Consider the following 18,538-nt stretch of genomic DNA (forward strand, 5'->3'; position numbering starts at 1 on the left):
TTACTTGTTTGACTTGTGTTTGCAGGTGTTTGAGTCGGAGGCTTTGTTCCAGGTGTGTGTGTGTGTGTGTGTGTGTGTGTGTGTGTGTGTGTGTGTGTGTGTGTGTGTGTGTGTGTGTGTGTGTGTTACTTGTTTGACTTGTGTTTGCAGGTGTTTGAGTCAGAGGCTTTGTTCCAGGTGTGTGTGTGTGTGTGTGTGTGTGTGTGTGTGTGTGTGTGTGTGTGTATTACCTGTTTGACTTGTGTTTGCGTTGGAGGCTTTGTTCCAGGTGTGTGTGTGTGTGTGTGTGTGTGTGTGGGTGTGTGTGGGTGGGTGTGTGTGTGGGTGGGTGTGGGTGTGTATTACCTGTTTGACTTGTGTTTGCGTTGGAGGCTTTGTTCCAGGTGTGTGTGTGTGTGTGTGTGTGTGTGTGTGTGTGTGTGTGTGTGTGTGTGTGTGTGTGTGGGTGTGGGTGTGTATTACCTGTTTGACTTGTGTTTGCAGGTGTTTGAGTTGGAGGCTTTGTTCCAGGTGTGTGTGTGTGTGATCAGCCATCTGCTGCAGTTCCTTCTGTTTGTCCTGCAGGAGGCGCTGCAGGTCATCTACCAGAGAGGAAAGCTCTGCCTCCCCCTCTGCTGTCAGCTCCATGCCTGAACACACAAATATTCACACATACACTCAGTAAGAGTAGCAGTATTACATATGATAATGTAGTAGTAGTGGTATAGTCATAGTAGTTGTAACAGTCATTGTCATAATAGTAGCAGTAGTAACAGTAGTACGACATGTATGACTATTAAGTTATTATAATAGTCATAGTAGCAGTACCAGTTATCAGTCAGCAGTAGTTGTAATAATAGCAGTAGTAGCAGTAGTATTTATAATAGAAGTAGAAGTAGTTGAAGATGTAGCAGCAGCAATTATTATAATAAACAAACACATATGGCATGGTATCAGAACCAGAACCATGTTCACTGGCCGTGCAGGTTCGCACACACATGGTATCAGAACCAGTACCATGTTCACTGGCCGTGCAGGTTCGCACACACATGGTATCAGAACCAGTACCATGTTCACTGGCCGTGCAGGTTCGCACACACATGGTATCAGAACCAGAACCATGTTCACTGGCCGTGCAGGTTCGCACACACATGGTATCAGAACCAGTACCATGTTCACTAGCCGTGCAGGTTTGCATACATATGGTATCAGAACCAGTACCATGTTCACTGGCCGTGCAGGTTCGCACACATATGGTATCAGAACCAGTACCATGTTCACTGGCCGTGCAGGTTTGCACACACATGGAATGTGACTCTGGTTTGGTGGCCCCCTCAGTGTACTTAACATAGAATAGCAACACTACAACACAACAACCTTCACACATAGTACACACAAGGACTGACTCATACAGGTGACATAAGAGGTGATGAGGTGCAGTGGTGCAGAGAATATATCAGAGATGCTGAAATACATGTTAGCAGCTTACTGACATAGTACACATGCCTGAGCTAGATGGACATGACAGAGTACCAGTATACATACAATGTACAGCACAGTATGTACAACATGTACAGTACAGTGTATACAATATGTATAGTACAGTATCTACAACGCGTACAGAACATACATGTACAGTACAGTATATTCAGCATGTACAGTACAGTATGTACAACATGTACAACATGTACAGTACATAAATGTACAGCACATTATATACAGCATGTACAGTATATACAATATCTACAGTAAAGTATATACAACATGTACAGTACATACATGCACAGTAGAATATACAGAGCATATACAGTACAGTATATACAACATGTACAGTACATACATGTACAGTACAGTATATACATCATGTAGAGTACAGTATTACAACATGTACAGTACATGATATACAACATGTACAGTACAGTATATACAGAATGTACAGCATGTACAGTACAGTATATACATGTGCAGTATATACATGTACAGTACATTATATACAACATGTGCAGTACAGTATGTACAACATGTGCAGTACAGAATGTACAACATATGCAGTACAGTGAAAACATGTACAGTACAGTGTGTACAACATGTGCAGTACAGTATATACAACATGTACAGTACAGTATGTACAACATGTAAAGTACAGTATATACATCATGTACAGTATAGTATGTACAAGATGTACAGTACAGTATATAGAACATGTGCAGTACAGTATATACATCATGTACAGTACAGTATATACAACATGTGCAGTACAGTATACACACCATGTACAGTACAGTATATACAACATGTACAGTATAGTATGTACAACATGTGCAGTACAGTATATACACCATGTACAGTACAGTATATACAACATGTACAGTATAGTATGTACAACATGTACAGTACATTATATACAACATGTGCAGTACAGTATGTACAACATGTGCAGTACAGAATGTACAACATATGCAGTACAGTGAAAACATGTACAGTACAGTATATACAACATGTGCAGTACAGTATACACACCATGTACAGTACAGTATATACAACATGTACAGTATAGTATGTACAACATGTGCAGTACAGTATATACACCATGTACAGTACAGTATATACACCATGTACAGTATAGTATGTACAACATGTAAAGTACAGTATATACAACATGTGCAGTACAGTATATACAACATAGTTGGATTTATTGATAGTGTTAAGCGTTCATTTGAATGACAGAAAGAAACTGTTTTTATATCTGGTTGTTTTGGGGTACAGTGCTCTGTAGCGCCTACCAGAGGGGAGGAGTTGGAACAGGTTGTGACCAGACCAGGGTGTGATGGGTCTGCAGCGATGTTGCCTGCCTGATTCGAGTCTGGAGTTGTATAAGTCCTGAATGGAGGGCAGGTTAGCACCAATGATTTTCTCTGAAGACCTAACTCTCTGTTGTAGTCTGTCCCTGTCCTGTTTTTTTAAAAAAAATTTTTTAATTTATTTCTGATTTCTCCCAATTCAGCGGCCAATCGATCCCTATTTTAATTCAAACACCCACCCTTGTACTGCATATGCGTTCGCCAACTGCATCTCTCCGGCCGGCAGTCTGGAAGGAGTCGCCCCGCCACTTTCGTGACGAGGCGACTCCAGGCCGAACCACTGCTTTTTCCGACACACACAGAGACGCATTCATGTGACGAACACAAGCCGACTCCGCCCCCCCTCCCCAAGACAGCGCTGCCAATTATTGCCGCTTCACCGAGTCCGGCCATAGTCGGATCTGACAAGACCGAAGGCGCGAACCCCGGTCCCCAGTGGGCAACTGCATCGACACAAAGCCGATGCTTAGACCGCTACACCACCGTGGACCTGTCCCTGTCCTGTTTGGTGGCCGATCCAAACATTCTTGCCTTTTGTATTGCCTTTTAATTGGCCAGCAAACACAAGTCTTTAAACAAAATGTGCAATGCAATACCCGTTTCATCTTAGATATGGTGTGATGTCTCCTGTAGACATTACCAGCGACAGGAGACCATCCCACCACATTGCAGGGAACCATCAACTGACTGACAGCCTAAATGAATTTTACTGCAGGTTTGAAAAAGCAAACTTTCACACCCCTCACCCTCTCCAGCCACAATACACAAGCAACTGCACTCCCTGCCAGCCCCTCTCCCCTCCCCACCAAACCCCCACCAATACTCAGGATCTGTGTTGAGGACATGTGTCAGCTCTTCCAGAGACAGAAGACCAGGAAGGCACTGGGCCCAGATGGCATGTCACCCTCCTGTCTTAAAAGTCTGTGCTGACCAGCTGGCCCCCATTTTCATACTGATCTTCAACAGATCACTGGAGCTGTGTGAAGTCCCCTCCTGCTTCAAGAGCTCCACTATCATGCCTGTCCCCAAGAAACCCCGTAAAACAGGATTAAATGACTACAGGCCCATTGCCCTAAACTCTGTGGTCATGAAATCCTTCAAGAGGCTGGTGTTGGCCCACCTGTAGGAAATCACAGGCCCCCTGCAGTTTGCCTACTGAGCAAACAGGTCAGTGGCGGATGCAGTCAACATGGGATTGCACTACATTTTCCAACACCTCGACCATCATCCCAGATATCCTCTACTCCAAACTCACCTGGCTCACTGTGCCAGCCCCCATCTGCCAGTGGATTAAAAACTTCCTGACAGACAGGAGGCAGCTGGTGAGGCTGGGGTAAATCACACCCAGCACTCGCACAATCAGCGCTGCTGTCCTCAGGGATGTGTGCTCTACCCCTCTACTCTTCTCCCTCTACACAAATGACTGCACCTCAGGTGACCCGTCTCTTAAACTCCTGAAGTCTGTGGACGGCAGAACCATCACTGGCCTATCTGGCGCGGTGATGAGTCTGCATATAGATGGGAGGTTGATCAACTGACCCTCTGGTGCAGCCATAACTGTACTGTACACGATGTATATACTGTGCTGTACATGCTGTATATACTGTACTGTACATGTTGTATATACTGTGCAGTACAAGTTGTATATACTGTACTGTACAGGATGTATATACTGTCCTGTACATATTGTATACTGTACTGTACATGTTGTATATACTGTACTGTACATGTTGTATATCCTGTACTGTACATGATGTATAGACTGTACTGTACTGTACATGTTGTATATACTGTACTGCAAATGTTGCATATACTGTACTGTACATGATGTATATACTGTGCTGTACATGTTGTATATACTGTACTGTAGATGATGTATGTACTGTACTGTACTGTACTTATTGTACATACTGTACTGCACATGTTGTATATACTGTACTGACATGATGTATATACAGTGCTGTACATGATGTATATACTGTACTGTACATGATATACATACTGTACTGTACATGTTGTACATACTGTACTGTACATTGTATGTATACTGGTACTCTGTCGTGTCCATCTAGCTCAGACATGTATGTCAGTAAGCTGCTAACAAGTATATCAGCAACTCTGATATATTCTCTGCACCACTGCACTTTATCACCTCTTATGTCACCTGTATGAGTCAGTCCTTGTGTATATGTGTGAAGGTTGTTGTGTTGTAGTGTTGTTATTCTATGTTAAGTACACTGAGAGGGCCACCAAACCACAGTCACATTCCATGTGTGTGCAACCCAGCCACTGAGGATGCACAAGCCAGTGCATTCTTAGTGCCGTTCCCAAGCCCGGACAAATGGAGAGGGTTGCATCAGGAAGGGCATCCGGCGTAAAATCTTTGCTAAATCAAATATGAGGATCATAAATAAGATTTCCAAACCGGATCGGTCGAGGCCCGGGATACCAACGACCACCACCAGTATGACCAGCAGGGTGCCGGTGGAAACTATGCTACTGTTGGGCGAAGGAGAAGGAGAGGGGGAAGGCATGTCCAGAGGCAGCTAGAGAGGAGGAAGGGTAGGCATGTGGAGGTGAGAGTCAGAACTTTGAATGTTGGCACTATGACTGGTAGAGGGAGAGAGCTGACTGATATGATGGAAAGAAGAAAGGTAGGTATACTGTGTGTGCAAGAGACCAGGTGGAAGGGGAGTAAGGCCAGCAGTATCGGAGGTGGGTTCAAACTCTTCTACCATGGTGTGAATGGGAGGAGAAATGGGGTAGGGGTAATTCTGAAGGAAGAGTATGTCAAGAGCATGGTGGAGGTGAAGAGAGTGTCAGACAGAGTGATGAGTATGAAGCTGGAAATTGAAGGTGTATTGCTGAATGTTATCAGCACATATGCCCCGCAAGTCAGGCATGAGATGGACGAGAAAGAAGAATTCTGGAGTGAGTTGGATGACGTGGTGGAGAGGGTACCCAAGGAGGAGAGAGTGGTGATTGGAGCAGACTTCAATTGACATGTTGGTGAAGGGAACAGAGGTGATGAGGAGGTGATGGGTAGGTATGGTGTCAAGGAGAGAAATGTGGAAGCACAGATGGTGGTGGATTTTGTGAAAAGGATGGAAATGGCTGTGGTGAATACATATTTCAAGAAGAGGGAGGAGCACAGGGTGATGTACAAGAGTGGAGGAGGGTGCACACAGGTGGACTATATCTTATGTAGGAGGCACCATCTAAAAGGGATTGGAGACTGCAAGGTGGTGACAGGGGAGAACGTAGCTAGGCAGCATCGGATGGTGGTCTGTAGGATGACTTTGGAGACCAAGAAGAGGAAGAGAGTGAAGGCAGAGCCGAAGATCAAATGGTGGAAGTTGAAGAAGGAAGACTGTTGTGTGGAGTTCAGGGAGGAGGTAAGACAGGCACTGGGTGGTAGTGAAGAGTTGCTGGATGGCTGGAAAACCACTGCAGAAATAGTGAGGGAGACAGCTAGGAAGGTACTTGGTGTATCATCAGGACAGAGGAAGGAAGACAAGGAGACTTGGTGGTGGAATGAGGAAGTACAGCAAAGTATACAGAGGAAGAGGTTGGCAAAGAAGAAGTGGGATAGTCAGAGATGAAGAAAGTAGACAGGAGTACAAGGAGACGCAGCGTAAAGCGAAGAGAGAGGTGGCAAAGGAAAAGGAAAAGGCGTATGGTGAGTTGTAGACAGGATAGACACTAAGGAAGGAGAAAAGGACTTGTACCGATTGGCTGGACAGAGGGACCGAGCTGCAAAGGATGTGCAGCAAGTTAGGGTGATCAAGGATAGAGATGGAAATGTGCTGACAAGCGAGGAGAGTGTGCTAAGAAGGTGGAAGGAATACTTTGAGGGGCTGATGAATGAAGAAAATGAGAGAGAGAGAAGGTTGGATGATGTGGGGATCGTGAATCAGGAAGTTCAGTGGATTAGCAAGGAGGAAGTGAGGGCAGCTATGAAGAGGATGAAGAGTGGAAAGGCAGTTGGTCCTGATGACATACCTGTGGAGGCATGGAGGTGTTTAGGAGAGATGGCAGTGGGGTTTTTAACTAGATTGTTTAACACAATCTTAGAAAGTGAGAGGATGCCTGAGGAGTGGAGAAGAAGCATACTGGTCCCGATTTTCAAGAACAAGGGCGATGTGCAGAACTGCAGCAACTACAGAGGTATAAAGTTGATCAGCCACAGCATGAAGATATGGGAAAGAGTAATAGAAGCTAGGTTAAGAGGAGGAGAGGTGATGATCAGCGAGCAGCAGTATGGTTTCATGCCATGAAAGAGCACCACAGATGTGATGTTTGCTTTGAGAATGTTGATGGAGAAGTATAGAGGAGGCCAGAAGGAGTTGCATTGTGTCTTTGTAGATTTAGAGAAAGCATACGACAGGGTGCCGAGAGAGGAGGTGTGGTATTGTATGAGGGAGTCGGGAGTTGCAGAGAAGTATGTAGGAGTGGTGCAGGATATGTATGAGGGCAGTGTGACAGTGGTGAGGTGTGCGGTTGGAATGACAGATGGGTTCAAGGTGGAGGTGGGATTACATCAAGGATCGGCTCTGAGCCCTTTCTTGTTTGCAATGGTGATGGACAGGTTGACGGACGAGATCAGGCAGGAGTCTCCATGGATGATGATGTTCGTGGATGACATTGTGATGTGTAGTGAGAGTAGGGTGCAGGTGGAGGAGAGCCTGGAGAGGTGGAGGTATGCACTGGAGAGAAGAGGAATGAAAGTCAGTAGGAGCAAGACAGAATACCTATGTGTGAATGAGAGGGAGGACAGTGGAATGGTGAGGACGCAAGGAGTGGAGGTGATGAAGGCATATGAGTTTAAATACTTGGGGTCAACTGTCCAAAGTAATGGGGAGTGCAAGAGAGAGGTGAAGAAGAGAGTGCAGGCAGGGTGGAGTGGGTGGAGAAGAGTGTCAGGAGTGATGTGTGACAGAAGGGTACCAGCAAGAGTTAAAGGGAAGGTTTACAAGATGGTGGTGAGACCAGCTATGTTGTATGGTTTGGAGACAGTGGCACTGATGAAAAGACAGGAGGTGGAGCTGGAGGTGGCAGAGTTGAAGATGATAAGATTTTCATTGGGAGTGATGAAGAAGGACAGGATTAGGAACGAGTATATTAGAGGGACAGCTCAGGTTGGACGGTTTGGAGACAAAGCAAGAGAGGCAAGATTGAGATGGTGTGGACATGTGTGGAGGAGAGATGCTGGGTATATTGGGAGAAGGATGCTGAATATGGAGCTGCCAGGGAAGAGGAGAAGAGGAAGGCCAAAGAGGAGGTTTATGGATGTGGTGAGGGAGGACATGCAGGTGGCTGGTGTGACAGAGGAAGAAGCAGAAGACAGGAAGAGATGGAAACGGATGATCCGCTGTGGCGCCCCCTAACGGGAGCAGCCGAAAGTAATAGTAGTAGATTCCATGTGTGTGTGCAAACCTGCATGGCCAGTAAAAATGGTTCTGGTTCTGATAAAAGAATGTTATTACAGAACAGCAAAAGCAGTAATTATGACATTTCACTTTGTGTCACTGTAGCAATGCACGAATAAAGTCACATTTCATTGTTGTTAAATTTTAGTTTAGTACTAGTAGTCCCCCAGACAGAAGGTGTGTTATGTCTCCAATGGGTTGGGCTAAACTGCTGGTACATAGTACAGCTAGAACACAGCTGGTACACAGCTGGTACACAGTATGGCTCATACAAAGCTGGTATGCAGTATTGCGAGTACACAGCTAAAACACAGTGCAGCTGGTGCACCGCTGGTACACAGTCTTCCCTCCAGGTTCCAGCTGGTGTAATACATCTTCTACCCTACCAAAGAAAGTTCTGAGGCATTAGCCTGACGAACATCCATCCTGTCACACAACACAGCATCGTGCTACACACAACGCGTCACGTGTCCTGAGTATTCTCCACCATTCAGCCTGTCACACAGCACAACATCCTGCTACACACAACACAGCATCCTGCTACACACTACACGTCACATGTCCTGAGTATCATCTACCATTCAGCTGGGTAAAACTCATGCATACAACATGGACACTGCACCGTGTACTGCAGCTGGCCAGTGGGAGTGTAGACTGGCTACTGTGCTGTCAGTAGTCACTCATGCTGCTGTGCCGTCAGTAGTCACTCATGTTGCTGTGCCGTCAGTAGTCACTCATGTTGCTGTGCTGTCAGTAGTCACTCATGCTGCTGTGCTGTCAGTAATCACTCATGTTGCTGTGCTGTCAGTAATCACTCATGTTGCTGTGCTGTCAGTAGTCACTCATGTTGCTGTGCTGTCAGTAGTCACTCATGTTGCTGTGCTGTCAGTAGTCACTCATGTTGCTGTGCTGTCAGTAGTCACTCATGTTGCTGTGCTGTCAGTAGTCACTCATGTTGCTGTGCTGTCAGTAGTCACTCATGTTGCTGTGCTGTCAGTAGTCACTCATGCTGCTGTGCTGTCAGTAATCACTCATGTTGCTGTGCTGTCAGTAGTCACTCATGTTGCTGTGCTGTCAGTAGTCACTCATGTTGCTGTGCTGTCAGTAGTCACTCATGTTGCTGTGCTGTCAGTAGTCACTCATGCTGCTGTGCTGTCAGTAATCACTCATGTTGCTGTGCTGTCAGTAGTCACTCATGTTGCTGTGCTGTCAGTAGTCACTCATGTTGCTGTGCTGTCAGTAATCACTCATGTTGCTGTGCTGTCAGTAGTCACTCATGTTGCTGTGCTGTCAGTAGTCACTCATGTTGCTGTGCTGTCAGTAATCACTCATGTTGCTGTGCTGTCAGTAATCACTCATGTTGCTGTGCTGTCAGTAGTCACTCATGTTGCTGTGCTGTCAGTAGTCACTCATGCTGCTGTGCTGTCAGTAGTCACTCATGTTGCTGTGCTGTCAGTAGTCACTCATGCTGCTGTGCTGTCAGTAGTCACTCATGTTGCTGTGCTGTCAGTAGTCACTCATGCTGCTGTGCTGTCAGTAGTCACTCATGCTGCTGTGCTGTCAGTAGTCACTCATGTTGCTGTGCTGTCAGTAGTCACTCATGCTGCTGTGCTGTCAGTAGTCACTCATGTTGCTGTGCTGTCAGTAGTCACTCATGTTGCTGTGCTGTCAGTAGTCACTCATGTTGCTGTGCTGTCAGTAGTCACTCATGTTGCTGTGCTGTCAGTAGTCACTCATGTTGCTGTGCTGTCAGTAGTCACTCATGCTGCTGTGCTGTCAGTAGTCACTCATGCTGCTGTGCCGTCAGTAGTCACTCATGCTGCTGTGCCGTCAGTAGTCACTCATGCTGCTGTGCCGTCAGTAGTCACTCATGCTGCTGTGCCGTCAGTAGTCACTCATGTTGCTGTGCCGTCAGTAGTCACTCATGCTGCTGTGCTGTCAGTAGTCACTCATGTTGCTGTGCTGTCAGTAGTCACTCATGTTGCTGTGCTGTCAGTAGTCACTCATGCTGCTGTGCTGTCAGTAGTCACTCATGCTGCTGTGCTGTCAGTAGTCACTCGTGCTGCTGTGCTGTCAGTAGTCACTCATGTTGCTGTGCTGTCAGTAATCACTCATGTTGCTGTGCTGTCAGTAGTCACTCATGTTGCTGTGCTGTCAGTAGTCACTCATGTTGCTGTGCTGTCAGTAGTCACTCATGTTGCTGTGCTGTCAGTAGTCACTCATGTTGCTGTGCTGTCAGTAGTCACTCATGTTGCTGTGCTGTCAGTAGTCACTCATGTTGCTGTGCTGTCAGTAGTCACTCATGTTGCTGTGCTGTCAGTAGTCACTCATGCTGCTGTGCTGTCAGTAGTCACTCATGTTGCTGTGCTGTCAGTAATCACTCATGTTGCTGTGCTGTCAGTAGTCACTCATGTTGCTGTGCTGTCAGTAGTCACTCATGCTGCTGTGCCGTCAGTAGTCACTCATGCTGCTGTGCCGTCAGTAGTCACTCATGCTGCTGTGCCGTCAGTAGTCACTCATGTTGCTGTGCCGTCAGTAGTCACTCATGCTGCTGTGCCGTCAGTAGTCACTCATGTTGCTGTGCTGTCAGTAGTCACTCATGTTGCTGTGCTGTCAGTAGTCACTCATGCTGCTGTGCTGTCAGTAGTCACTCATGCTGCTGTGCTGTCAGTAGTCACTCGTGCTGCTGTGCTGTCAGTAGTCACTCATGTTGCTGTGCTGTCAGTAATCACTCATGTTGCTGTGCTGTCAGTAGTCACTCATGTTGCTGTGCTGTCAGTAGTCACTCATGTTGCTGTGCTGTCAGTAGTCACTCATGTTGCTGTGCTGTCAGTAGTCACTCATGTTGCTGTGCTGTCAGTAGTCACTCATGTTGCTGTGCTGTCAGTAGTCACTCATGTTGCTGTGCTGTCAGTAGTCACTCATGTTGCTGTGCTGTCAGTAGTCACTCATGCTGCTGTGCTGTCAGTAGTCACTCATGCTGCTGTGCTGTCAGTAGTCACTCATGTTGCTGTGCCGTCAGTAGTCACTCATGTTGCTGTGCTGTCAGTAGTCACTCATGCTGCTGTGCTGTCAGTAGTCACTCATGTTGCTGTGCTGTCAGTAGTCACTCATGCTGCTGTGCTGTCAGTAGTCACTCATGTTGCTGTGCTGTCAGTAGTCACTCATGTTGCTGTGCTGTCAGTAGTCACTCATGCTGCTGTGCTGTCAGTAGTCACTCGTGTTGCTGTGCTGTCAGTAGTCACTCGTGCTGCTGTGCTGTCAGTAGTCACTCATGTTGCTGTGCTGTCAGTAGTCACTCATGTTGCTGTGCTGTCAGTAGTCACTCATGTTGCTGTGCTGTCAGTAGTCACTCATGTTGCTGTGCTGTCAGTAATCACTCATGTTGCTGTGCTGTCAGTAGTCACTCATGTTGCTGTGCTGTCAGTAATCACTCATGTTGCTGTGCTGTCAGTAGTCACTCATGCTGCTGTGCTGTCAGTAGTCACTCATGTTGCTGTGCTGTCAGTAGTCACTCATGTTGCTGTGCTGTCAGTAGTCACTCATGCTGCTGTGCCGTCAGTAGTCACTCATGTTGCTGTGCTGTCAGTAGTCCCTCATGTTGCTGTGCCGTCAGTAGTCACTCATGTTGCTGTGCCGTCAGTAGTCACTCATGCTGCTGTGCCGTCAGTAGTCACTCATGTTGCTGTGCTGTCAGTAGTCACTCATGTTGCTGTGCCGTCAGTAGTCCCTCATGTTGCTGTGCTGTCAGTAGTCACTCATGCTGCTGTGCTGTCAGTAGTCACTCGTGCTGCTGTGCTGTCAGTAGTCACTCATGTTGCTGTGCTGTCAGTAGTCACTCGTGCTGCTGTGCTGTCAGTAGTCACTCATGCTGCTGTGCTGTCAGTAGTCACTCATGCTGCTGTGCTGTCAGTAGTCACTCATGCTGCTGTGCTGTCAGTAGTCACTCATGCTGCTGTGCTGTCAGTAGTCACTCATGCTGCTGTGCTGTCAGTAGTCACTCATGTTGCTGTGCTGTCAGTAGTCACTTGTGCTGCTGTGCTGTCAGCAGCACAAGTGACTACTACAGGGTGTTGTGATGCGGCTAGTGTGGCAGGCTAGTGAAACGCTGCATGTGACCTTCCCCCCTTACCCCTGCCACTGGCTAACCCAGTACAAAGGAAAGCTGGAAGGAAGGAAGGAAGGAAGGAAGGAAGGAAGGAAGGAAGGAAGGAAGGAAGCTGTGCGCATAAATCTTCTGAGGCCAGTATACAGCCTCTCCTTCACCAAGACTCCTACCATGCCTCCTTGTGGCAGCCAACAGTAACTGACAGTCTTGCGACTTCAGGCTAAACATGCTCTCGACAACCCCCCCCCCCCCCATCGGTTCCCAGCTGCTGGTTTGTTTGACTGTTGCTCTGCTTGCTGCCGCTGCTGCTCTTCTTGTTTTTAACTTTTTAACTTTATTAACTAACAACTCAACAATCCTTGGTGGATTTTATTCAATCACCAGCTCCTTCAGACTTGATCACACTGAAGCCTTCGATCCTGTAGTGCTGGGGCTGGATGTGGTTTGTTTCTAGCTTGTGGCTAAGCTGAGCAAACAATTATGCCAACTTTGCCCCGTGAGAACTGTGCTACCAAAGAAAAAAATAGAAAGATCGCTGACCTTGAAGGGGATGTTCAAGGGCTTCCTGATGATCTCCATAAGAAAGACTCCATTTTGACCACCTTCATGGATGTGGCTTCAGGGCAGTCCAAACAGATTGCCTCTCTCAGGGCAACCATCCAGGACACAGCTCTGTGGGACCCCTCATTTGTCCACAGCATTCCTGCTGCTCGACACCAAACTATCATTCATCCTGGGCCGACGTGGTGGTCCGTGGTGGTTGCAAGAGAGGCTGAGACAGGGCTGTTTCCCCCCCTCGCCTCGGCCTAGGGCTCTACAATTGCTATGCGACCCTGTCTGATGACACAACAGTCCGCCCAACTGATGTTCCTGCGATTCCGACTCATCTCAATCAGGGCCCTTCTGTGAAAATGGCGCCTCCCGACATTGCAGCTACCCTGCTGGTGGCTAGCGGTGTTCAGGTGGCTCGCCATCACACTGTGAAGCCAAAACAACAGCCCTCATCCCAGGTAATGACCCTCTCTTCCCATCATAAGATCCTGAAAGAGGCCGTGATTAGACGCTCTCAAGGCCTTCTGTCCCCCGAGCCAGCAGAGAAATCCAATCTCAGCGCTGATGTCGCTGCCTCTTCACAAAACTTGCTTGCTCGGACAACACATCCCCACTTGGCGATTTCAACACAAAGTGTGTCAAAGAAAGTTGAATCACTTCATCTGGACAAAACTTTTATTGACAGATATGTTTCACCACTCATCAAAGTGACCTCTTCAGTCTGAACTGATTGCAAGTGTCCCCACCCTTATAAACAATAGTGACTGCAGGTGTCCCCACCCTTATAAACAATACAGTGACTGCAGGTGTCCCCACCCTTATAAACAATACAGTGACTGCAGGTACCCTACCCTTATAAACAATACAGTGACTGCAGGTACCCCACCCTTATAAACAATACAGTGACTGCAGGTACCCCACCCTTATAAACAAAACAGTGACTGCAGGTACCCTACCCTTATAAACAATAGTGACTGCAGGTACCCCACCCTTATAAACAATACAGTGACTGCAGGTGTCACCACCCTTATAAACAATAGTGACTGCAGGTACCCCACCCTTATAAACAATACAGTGACTGCAGGTACACCACCCTTATAAACAATAGTGACTGCAGGTACCCCACCCTTATAAACAATACAGTGACTGCAGGTGTCCCCACCCTTATAAACAATACAGTGACTGCCGGTGTCCCCACCCTTATAAACAATACAGTGACTGCAGGTACCCCACCCTTATAAACAATACAGTTGGATGATGACCCAAACCAACGACCAATTTCATATGCAAATATGGGTGTGACCATTAAATAGCACTACAATGGCCATGTGTACTATTCAAAGAGGATTGGAAAACTTTGCAATCACAGCATTGTAAGATAGCAATAGACGTACTATGCCCCCCCTCGGTTAAGGGATGGTCGTTCCCTCTTCACATAGATGGCCTCTTTGAATCCCCATTCAAACCAGCGTTCCTCCCTATCAATCATGTGCACATCTTCATCCTTGAAAGAGTGGCCACTGGCCTGTAGATAGTGTAGACTGTGGAGTCCTGGCCTGTAGATGGTGTAGACTGTGGAGTACTGGCCTGACGCATTAGTTCTCCTGTATTGTGCCATCCTCTTGGCCAGTGTCTTCTTAGTTTCCCCAACGTATAAGTCACGGCAATCCTTCTGGCACTTAACAGCGTACACTATATTGCTCTGTTTGTGCCGGGGGACCCGATCGTTGGGGTGGACCAACTTGAGTGATGAAACGCATCTGTCAATAAACATTGTATCTAGATGAAGTGATTCAACTTTCTTTGATTTTCTTACCTGGATTATTGGAGCATGCATAAAGACAACACACAATGTGGATCATGTACCCTGAGAACCCACAGCCGACATTTAGTTATTTTATTTATTTTACTACTTTGTTAATCCCTGTGGGGCAATTCTTTCTCTGCATTTAACCCCCCCTAGCTGTGTAGCTAGGAGAAGTGGGCAGCCACTGTGCAGCGCCCGGGGACCAACTCCAGTTCTTTTTTCCATTGCCTTGGTCAGGGACACAGACAGGAGCATTAACCCTAACATGCATGTCTTTTTGATGGTGGGGGAAAGCGGAGCACCTGGAGAAAACCCACCGCAGAATTTGTTTTGGGATCGTCCCTCCTTCCTCAGATCTGATGGAGTCCACCCAAACAGGCTGGGTAGCCGGATGCTAGCGGCCAACTTGCAGCATACAGTACAGTCCTCTCCACGTGACTGACTGTTTACATCCCACGCGTCCCTCCCAGAGCCTCCGCTTCTGCCTGTAGTGGCGCCCCACAGTACTGTTCTGCCCGCTGTCTCCCTCCACTGGCCTCATCTGTCATTGACCATCTTACTTGGAGTTTTCCCCATACAGACTATCATTAGGCACCATACCATGTATCTAATAGTAGAAACAACAACTGAATATGTGGAGCAAATACACTATATGGATAAAAGTATTGGACACGTGGCCATTACACCTACAGGAGCTTTTATGACATCCCATTCTAAATCCATAGGCATTAACATGGAGTTGGTCCCCCTTTGCAGCTATAACAGCTTCCACTCTTCTGGGAAGGCGTTCCACAAGATTTTGGAGTGTGTCTGTGGGAATTTTTGCCCATTCATCCAGAAGAGCATTTGTGAGGTCAGGCACTGACGTTGGATGAGAAGACCTGGCTCACAATCTCTGTTCTAGTTCATCCTAAAGGTGTTTGATGGGGTTGAGGTCAGGGCTCTGTACGGGCCGGTCAAGTTCTTCTACACCAAACTCACCCAACCATGTCTTAATGGACCATGCTTTGTGCACTGGGGCACAGTCATGCTGGAACAAAAAAGGGCCCTCCCCAAACTGTTCCCACAAAGATGGAAGCACAGAATTGTCCAAAATGTCTTGGTATGCTGAAGCATTAAGATTTCCCTTCACTGGAACTAAAGGGCCTAGCCCAACCCCTGAAAAACAGCCCCATACTATTACTCCTCCTCCATCAAACTTTACAGTTGGCACAATGCAGTCAGGCAGGTAATGTTCTCCTGGCATCCGCAAAAATCCAGACTGGTCCATCAGACTGCCAGACAGAGAAGCATGATTCGTCACTCCACAGAACACGTTTCCACTGCTCCAGAGTCCAGTGGCAGCGTGCTTTACACCACTCCATCCCACGCTTGGCATTGTGCTTGGTGATGTAAGGCTTGCATGCAGCTGCTGAGCCATAGAAACCCATTCCATGAAGCTCCCGGTGCAGTTTTTGTGCTGATGTGAATGCCAGAGGAAGTTTGGAACTCTGCAGTTATTGAGTCAACAGAGCGTTGGTGACTTTTACGCACTATGCGCCTCAGCACTTGTTGAACCCGCTGTGTGACTTTATGTGGTTGCTGTTGTTTCTAAACGCTTCCAATTTTCAATAATACCACTTACAGTTGACTGTGGAATATCCAGCAGGGAAGAAATTTCACCAACTGAGTTATTGCAAAGGTGGCGCCCTATGACAGTACCACGCTTGAATTCACTGAGCTCTTCAGAACGACCCATTCTTTCACAAATGACTGCATGGCTAGCTGCTGGATTTTATACACCTGTGGCAATGGGTCTGAATGAAACACCTGGATTCAATGATTAAGAGGTGTGCCCCAATACTGTCCATACAGTGTATCTGCAATTTGCATCCTATTTGCTGTGCTGCTATTGGTTTTAACTCTGCTTTGACACCAAACAATTTTGGCCTCTTGAATGTGAGCTCTCTTGGTAGTAAGTCCTTTATCATTAATGATGTTATTGTTTCTAATAATCTGGACTTTTTATGATTACTGAGACATGGCTGTCCCCAGGGGACACTGTTCCCCTGATTGAGACTAGTCCCCCTGATTTTGCACATTTTCACATTCCCAGGCCCTCTAGTAGAGGGGGTGGCCAGACAGTTTTTTTATAAGTTAGGTCTTAAATGCCATCCTGTTAATTTTTGTAATTTCAACTCATTTGAGGTTTTTTTTTAATCACTGCCCCCCCCTTTACTCTGCATTTTAATTTATAGGCCCCCTTATTCCATTGGTTTTATTTCTGAGTTTTCTGACCTTCTATCTGTTGTCATGCCAAAATATGACAGGGTGCTTATTCTTGGTGATTTTAATATTCATGTGTGTTGTCCTTTCCATTCCTTGACTTCAATTTTTTTGGATCATATAGACTATTTTAACCTCATTCAATCTGTTATATGGGCCAAGTTTCCAAAGGTCACATTTTAGACCTTGTACTCTCATCTGGTTTCTCTCTCGAGTGTCTTAATCTGGTGGATATGCCTGTATCTGACCATAAAGCTGTCGTTTTCAAAGTTCCACTACAATTTGCTATTCCTAGTCACTATCCAAAAACATGCTCTCACATTTTCAACACTGGCTCTGCAGATAAATTCTTTGATGCTTTTAATTCATCATCCTTTAATCCCTCTATGTCCCCTCTCAATCCAAATGCACTGGAGACAAAAATCAAATAACTTCCCCTGGCTGAATGTTCATACCCGTGTCCTTAGAAGACTCTGTAGAAAATCAGAATGACAATGGAAGGTCAACAACCTTAAAGAGAGGCTGACATGCCCTTTCTGAACACATTTTTTAACATTGGGAGTTTGAATAACAACCGAAGATAGGGGTGGTTTTAAGAATTCAAAGCTATTGGCTACTGTCTTCCTGGGTGGGTGGGGCTCAGTACTGCTCATCACTTGTTATTTACAAAAAATGTCAGATAGCGAGCACGAGAGGGAGATCCTCTACAAGGATTACAGTTTCGCGGAGGACTTTGATGATACAAATAACTGTTTGATTGACAGATGATAGATATTTAGATAAATAGATAGACAGATAGATATATACATAGATAGCAATACGTCATGGCAAGATCAATAATAAAGTCTCAGCAAAATATCCAAAGGAGTTGAATCAAGTGCAACTGGACTTGGTATATATCCGTGAAGACGTTTCGCTTCTCATCCAAGAGGCTTCCTCAGTTCGTGCCTTTCTGACTAGACGAAGCTGACTGGCTGGTGATGAGACTCAGAATTTATCCTCTTGGAGTGGTTGTCAGAGCTATAGATTTCCATGGCTCTTTGTGTCGCGATGTTTACCAACATCCGTCGCTAACAAAGCCATAGATATGCGTGGCTCTCCTGTGCTCCGATGTCCAGCCGCGCCCGTCGCCATTGGAGCTATTGATTTGCATGTTTCGCAGCGACGGTCGTTGGGGGTGTTAGTTTCGACCTCATTATTCAGTGGTCATGAGAGTCGTTGGAGCCGTTAGTGACCGACTGTTGTTCTTGGAGACTAGGCCTCTTGAGTCTCCTGGGTAAAGATGAAAGGACGGCATTGTAAGTGGGAGATAGGTGGTGTCGCAGAGCTCCTCCTCTGTTGAGGGATGGTTTTTCCAGTTTCGCATATAGATGGCTTCCTTCGCCTCTCTTTCAAACCATCTATCTTCTCTGTCCAAAATGTGTACGTTGCTGTCCTCGAAGGAGTTTGTCTTCTCCTTTAGGTGTAGATAGACTGCTGAGTCTTGTCCTGAGGAGTTTGGCCTTCTGTGTCGGTACACAAAAGAGCCACTCATATC

At 46.5% G+C, this 18,538-nt stretch overlaps 1 protein-coding gene across 1 annotated transcript in view; it reads right to left on the reverse strand.

Moving 5' to 3' along the window:
- kalrnb (kalirin RhoGEF kinase b) overlaps positions 1 to 18,538 on the reverse strand; it is a gene marked incomplete at its 5' end in the record, with an annotated part of 412,121 nt that overhangs the window by 291,957 nt on the left and 101,626 nt on the right. Inside the window, one exon of the mRNA XM_056301536.1 lies at positions 463 to 629. Within this exon, the coding sequence (XP_056157511.1) occupies positions 463 to 629 (167 nt within the window). The remainder of the gene's footprint in view (positions 1 to 462; positions 630 to 18,538) is intronic.

Source organism: Lampris incognitus, chromosome 21 (assembly GCF_029633865.1).
Source record: "Lampris incognitus isolate fLamInc1 chromosome 21, fLamInc1.hap2, whole genome shotgun sequence".
NCBI lineage: Eukaryota > Metazoa > Chordata > Actinopteri > Lampriformes > Lampridae > Lampris > Lampris incognitus.